The sequence below is a fragment of the Sinocyclocheilus anshuiensis genome, unplaced genomic scaffold (assembly GCF_001515605.1).
Source record: "Sinocyclocheilus anshuiensis isolate Anshui unplaced genomic scaffold, SAMN03320099.WGS_v1.1 scaffold387, whole genome shotgun sequence".
NCBI classification, from domain to species: domain Eukaryota; kingdom Metazoa; phylum Chordata; class Actinopteri; order Cypriniformes; family Cyprinidae; genus Sinocyclocheilus; species Sinocyclocheilus anshuiensis.
Genome location: NW_015549624.1, coordinates 1611269 through 1618396, shown reverse-complemented (window position 1 = coordinate 1618396; position 7128 = coordinate 1611269). Strand labels below are relative to the sequence as shown.

The 7128-nt window shown below is 38.9% G+C and overlaps 1 protein-coding gene across 1 annotated transcript in view; it reads right to left on the bottom strand.

Annotated features, from left to right (window-relative positions):
• The window catches only part of LOC107659470 (probable ATP-dependent RNA helicase DDX4), an 18045-nt gene extending 11809 nt beyond the window's left edge, over positions 1–6236 (bottom strand). Inside the window, exon 1 of the mRNA XM_016448423.1 lies at positions 6152–6236. Coding sequence (XP_016303909.1) covers positions 6152–6236 — 85 coding nt within the window. The remainder of the gene's footprint in view (positions 1–6151) is intronic.
• Positions 6237–7128: the final 892 nt, after the last annotated feature.

Sequence of the window (7128 nt, the reverse complement as noted above, 5' to 3'; positions counted from 1 at the left end):
CTATCTATCTATCTATCTATCTATCTATCTATCTATCTATCTATCATTCTGTCATTCTATCGTTCTATCATTCTATCGTTCTATCATTCTATCTGTCATTCTGTCTATCTATATCTATTTATTTTTTCTTTATTTTTTAATATATATTTGCTTTTTTCATTTAACAAAATAATATTTTAAAAACACGTTTAAAAAAAAAACAAAGATATCCGTGATGCTAATGTGTAATGTTTATCACATTACTAAATTAAATTATAAAATATATTAATATAGAAAACATTTAATTAAAAAAAATCATAATATTACTGTAATATCTAATAAATGTATTCTTTGTGAGCATAAGAGACTTATTTATAAAAATAAGTGGTTTATTAACAGTTAATAAGAACATGCTAACAATTTAGTAAATATAAATATAAGTTTGTAATAGTCATAATAAATTATATATATATATATATATTTATTATAAATGTCAAATTTTAGTGTAATTTGGTGGTTAGGTTGGTGTATTTTTATTTATTTATTTATTTTACATTTTATCTAAGGGAGTTAGATGACTGTAAAATAATAATAAAAAAAAACCTTACATTTTAATGAGCTCAATTATTCATAATTTATATTTTTGGGGTTGGCATTAGTTCAAAGCAGCATATATAAACATGCATATTAGAATATAATATAATTGGAACAGTATATAATTGATAAATAAATAATTTGAGTGTGTTATATATCGCACACACATTGTAATATCTAATTGTAAATTTAGGATTACACTCTTCTATGCAAATTACTTATGTAAGAGCTGTATGTACAGCATATGTTGACACTGATCCCATTATAATATCATGCAGTCCTGGTTTCAGCCACATAATTGATGCTCAGAGTATTGCGGTTGTGCTTCACACACTAGTCCTAGTCCTTGTGTCGCGAGTAGTGAAATCTGAATGCTAATGTTGAACCGCTTCTCAGTCTCACAAGCCATTTAGATGTATATAAATCACCTTCTGCATTCACCAGATGTATTTAATCATAAAACTCCCTAAGAAGTTTCTCTGAAATGCCCGGAGAGTGTTTTGGTGCGCTAGCTTTGGCAGCGCTTCAGCTCGTACCTTCCAGCGACACGAGCAGAGGTGTAGACAAGGTGCGGAGAAATGCAGAGACACCTGCTTGTTCTTGTCGCCCTGTTTTGCATAATTTGAGCTGCTCGCTTTAACCGACACCTCCAATATCAACTCTTGGATTTCGCTCGTTCTCCTACAAACTTTCCATTTTCCTTGATGGGAGATTAACGGTCATCTTTCCCAATGCCTTTTTGAACTGTCTTTTATTATTTCCTTATTTATGCACATCACATTTCTATTTAAAATGTCATTTTAATGAACTCCGTCATTATGGCCTATGAATTTTTAATTTCCGTGTCAACTTCTGACGATTGCTGCTGGAGTGTCTTTCTAACCGCCTCACTGTCTCGTCACTCTTTAAAAATAATCGATGGTCCCATGAAGAACATCCATGGAATCTTTCCATTCCACAAAAGGTTCTATATACTGGAAAAGGTTCTTAAGATGATTCAAATGTCCTTCACACTAAAAAAAAAAAGCAATTATTTGAGGAACCAAAAATGGTTCTTCAGTGGCATCCCCTTTATTTTTAACCTCTTAAGACCCGAGAAAAGATTTTTAGGAAAATAATAGTTTTTTTCATGTCTTCACATTGTTTAGAGCGTAAAAAATATAATGTCCTCATATGAGGTCACAGGGTCTCAGGAGGTTAAGAATGTTCTTGGATTTTCTGTGAGGAAATCAATCCAAACCTTGTCGTTTTTTCGACACACACAACCAAAAAACCCACCACAGACTTTGACCTTTCACCGTAGCCTTTCATAGAAGGTCTTCATTCGAGCCAAGACTTCTCAAGTAGTCGCCAGGTTGAAGTTGGAGCGTCTACCAATCCGAGTTCCGCCCAAACCCGCTTCTTTATCCTCTACATCCAATTCCACCTCTATCCAGACACCAGTCAGGTCCAGATTCGGTCCCTAAGCCCCGTTCTGTTCATTCGACGGACTCTTCCTCGTGCGATAAGGTGAACGTCTGCGTCAGCCTGACAAACCTGCTCTTGCCGTGCCAGTGCCTTGTGCATGATAATTGAAAATGTCAGCATGATTTTAGAAAATGTCATTTATCTTGCTGAGCTGTGCCTAATGCTGCCGCCCTTTAATGTTGGTCTGGGATCAGATTAGTTGTATCTGTGACAGTAGGGTTTGGATGGAGAAAACTGGCACCAGATCAGTATATGAGCACGACAGCAGCTTTTTTTTTTTAGCGCAGTTTTTATTTTGAAAAAGTGCTCTTTTTCATGTTTAGACTTTTTGCTAATTTAACCGGTGAGGACAGAAAGAATAGACAGGAAATGAGGGGAGACGCCAAATGATGGATTTGGAAATGATGCAAAACGGATCTCAAGTCTGTGTCCCAGCATGTGGGCTAACAGCTAGGCAACACCTCCAGTGTACACCCCAACAACCCCCCCCCTTCTTTTTTTTTGAAGGTGGGAGGGGCTTGATTTTTGTCAAATTACTTTGCTTTAGTATTATTATGGATTGTACTATTAATGATTACTACTAAAAATAATTGAGTGCCAAATAAAAGTCAACATTTGTTTATTTAGTCAGCACAATGCATGCTCAGAATTTATTTATATTACTTTTATAAATTACAAAACCTACCAAGAAATGTCCAGGTCACATTTCACCCCAAAACCAAAAAAAAAAATAATAATAATAAGTATTTATTATTTTTTATTTTTAATATAATTTATCTATCACAGTCATATCTGTTACTGTATTTTATTTTGTAATATTTTTTAATTATCTTTAATGAACATTTTTAATTATCTATCTATCTATCTATCTATCTATCTATCTATCTATCTATCTTTCTCTCCTCCTGGTTTTTGAGCTGAAATGACCTGGGCATTCATGGACCTACATTGTTTTCATATATATATATTTTTTTATAAAATGTGACACTTTTGCATGAGATTCACTTATGCATTTATTAGACACATTCACCAAAGCGACTTACAAAGCATTCAGCTCATACATTTGATCAGTTGCGTCTTTTCCCTGAGAATCAAACCCTTGACCGTGATGCTGTTAACACAACACACAATTTTTGTTGTTGCTGCTGACACAATAGAGTCACGTCTCTGTGTTTTTCCAGTATTTTGTGCTTTGAATGTTTTAGGTTGCCATGTCATATTGAAAACAATTCAACAATTACATTTTGCTCCCTCCATTTGCAACCCGTCTAGCTGTCACATATAAATGCCCTCATAAGAAAAGCATCCGATTGGTATCTGGTGCACTTGACTGTAAACCAGCGCAATTATACATTCTTTAGACAGACTAGTCGATTTTAAAATACGCCATGGTTTTTGTTTCACGTCAGAGCTGTTTTTAGACAGGCTGAATGTATTTTCCATTTCGTACTATGCACTTGTTCCAGCTTGACAGTGGTTTTACGTACGGAGAGGGCGCGAGAAGATATGGAGGCTCGGTAGATGCGAGACAAAAGCCCAGCATCAGAGGTGTTACGCAGGAATGAGGATGTCTGTAACGGGAAAGACACTCTCTCATCCTGATGCCAATCTGGATTTTCTTTGTCAGTGGCTAGCGACTGTGGGCCACGCCACTTTTTTTTCTTTCCGCCAGAGAAAGGGAGGTGTTGCTGTATTATTGAGAAAGACAATCCTTCTCCAAAGATGAGTGGGTTAACAGGAACCATTAATTGGTTTAGCAGGATTTCATAGGGACTCTAGTTCCGGCTTAGCTTGCAGGCGGAAAAATGGTTATATTCAGATGTATTCAGCTCCTACTTGTGTTTTTTCCCTCTTTTTTCTTTTTCTTTGCAAATGATCTCAGTGAGAGGAGAGGCTGTTTAACATTTGCTTTTAAGCCTGAGGTTTTGATTCGGGGATCTGGAGATTAAAATAAAGTGGAGTTTGTACGAACGTCATCACTTTTAATGTTGAATTTAAAGCCCGAGCTGTCATATATTATTCAATGAGTTTTCTTTTTTTTCCTGCCGAGCGCTATATGCCGCTTTCACGAGACTTGCTGCTTTCAGCCGAGCTTAAAGAAACAATGCTCAACACAAGCAGGGTGCATTATAGGGGAGGATGGAGGGGTCTGAGCAGCTAAAAATTAGCATTTGAACCCCACCAAAGGAAGGGTCTTGGATTGTATTTTGAAATGTAGTAGCTGCACTCAGAAATTAATTGGAGCTTGCAGTTGATTTTAGGAAAGGGGTGGGGTTTAAAGTGGGTTAAACGATTGGAGAAGTCCAGCGAATGTCATCAGAGAGAAGTCTGTTTCACCGGAAGATAGATTATGACATTTGCATTAACCCTTTGATGCACAAGCTATGAAAACCCCTTCTAATGCACAATATGGGTCTAAAATGACCCGTATTCATTTCCTATATTATTTCATACTTCGCTGGGCATTTTTGCTTGTTTTATCTTTTGAAATCAGTTTATTTCTTTATTAATATTTCCTGATCTATAAATTCCATGAGCCATGAATATTCAAAATATCTTTTTACAATGACCACAAATGAATATTTTATTTTTTCCCTAGGTTTTTTGTTACTACATCAAGTTTGAGTCAAAAATGACCCATCTATGCAAGCACGATAAAACAAAGAATAAATACATTTTGTTAAAATAATTATTTTAGCAGTTATTTAGGCCAACACATTTAACACTTGAAATATGTTTATTTGCCACTTTGTCACACATAACATACACATATCACTGATAACCGATAACACTGAAATTGAACTGTCTGTAGTGCAACTGTAGTGAATGTGACCGAATAGATGAAAATTAAACTAACAAAATAAAATCACATAGGTATAGCGCCATCTCAGTGCTTACATGCCTCACAAATGAAACCACACGTTTGTACTCCTTGCACACAGGCCTGTTGCACTGGAAACGCCAGCTGACTTGTCTGTCTTTGGCAGCTGGGCAGATCCTGCACCTCTTCCTCTTCGATTGACCCTTCTGTCTGATACATACCTGTGGCCGGGTGGTGGCTGTGTTTTGTTTTTTATCCCACATCTTCCCATTGTCTCTGTAATAGGGTTTTGAAGGAGGGGTGTGCCCTGCAAGCACCTCTTCATATGTGGCACGACAAGCTCTTTGACCAGCTCCTTGATGAATAGCTGTTATGCATTGGTTACACCAGTGTTTCCCAACCCTGTTCCTGGAGACACACCAACAGTGCACATTTTGGATGTCTCCCTTATCTGACCAATATATTTCTGGTCCTGGAGTCTCTCCTAACAAGATGATGAGTTGATTCAGCTGGGTTTGATTAGGAAAGGTTGGAAAATCCCTGCATTCCATTCGGAAGGGCTCATCCCTATGCCCTAATCCCTTCAAAGGGTTTACCCTCCGGAGTGAGAGCTTCAAAGGGTTGAAGGGTGTAGGGGACCAAACAACTTTTTCTTGAAGTGCCCTTCTGCGTCATCATCACGTGCCAACACGGAGGCGCCGTCATCATGCAAAGAATCTGCGCAAAGGATCATGGGAGCCCGAAGTGTCCATCAGTTATACCCTTCGAAATCCTTCATTCCGAAGGGCCCTTTGAAGCGGCCAGTTTTGAGCACTTAGGTTTGGAACAACCCTTCAATATGGCGGCCATGATTGTTTTCACTCCGAAGTGCCCTTCGGAGGGCAATATATCCCGTTTGGAACTCACCGAATGTGTAGTGTTGGTGTGCCTCCAGGGACAGGGTTGGGAAACACTGGGTTACACCACCCATGTAATGAGGGTGTTGCTCGGTGAAGTTGGTGTAGGCCAGGGGTGGCCAACGTAGGTCCGGGAGAGCCACAGTCCTGCAGAGTTTTACTCCAACCTTGATAAAATCTCCCCTGCCTCTAGCTTTCTAGTAACCCTTAGACCTTGATTAGCTTGTTCAGGTGTGTTTGATTAGGGCTGTAGCTGAACTCTGCAGGACTGTGGCTCTCCAGGACCGCCCCTGGTGTAGGCAACAAGGGTGGCAACATCCAGCACATTTCACCACAGCACCATGGGCCACCTCCATGTTCTCCGCTTACATGAGTAGGTGAAAACCATTTTTACTCAATCTATTGGACTGGGTCTGAGTTTCCTCTTCAGAGGACTCATCAGACATGTCTTCAATGTCATCACAGAGTGTCTTCTTCATCTAGGAGAGTTGGATTTACTCCCACAACTCCAGATTGACCCTGTGGCACATAGTCTAGGTCAGTGGTTCCCAACCCTGGTCCTGGAGGCACCCCAACACTGCACATTTTGCATGTCTCCTTTCTCTGACACACCAATTTCAGGTCTTGGAGTCTCTACTAATGAGCTGATGACCTGAATCAGGTGTGTTTGATGAAGGAGACATGCAAAACGTGCAGTGTTGGGGTGCTTCCAGGACCAGGGTTGGGAACCACTGGTCTAGGTCATCAGCATCAGATATTTCAGACTCTGAATCAGGACTAAGAATTGCCTGATCTTCCTCATCATGCAGCATCTCTACAAACATTTCAGCTGTTAATCTAGAATGTCTGGGATCAGCCATACTAACACTCTAGATCAGTGGTTCTCAAACTTGTCCTGGAGGACCCCTAGCCCTGCACATTTTGTATGTCTCCCTTATCTAACACACCTGATTCAACTCATCAGCTCGTTAGTAGAGACTGCAAGACATGAATTGGGTGTGTCTGATAAGGGAGACATACAAAATGTGCAGGGCTAGGGGTCCTCCAGTACAGGTTTGAGAGCCCCTGCTCTAGATAAAGAGTGCACAGCAAGCAGTTGATCATGTATATACTGATTACATATTGTCGCTGTCAGACAGAAACCTTGCATGTCCAAAACCATTACTTTTCAGGAACACTGACAGACATAAAGGGTGACCAATAGATTTAAGACAAAAAATAAAAATTATGAAATGTGGAGACACGAGGTTTCTGCCTGACAGCAATGATATATACTTGTATATAATAAGTTATTATTTTGACTTTAATTTTGTTGACCTAGCTAACATTAGCTAGCTAAAATAGAAAATAGAACATGTCAACAACAAGCTA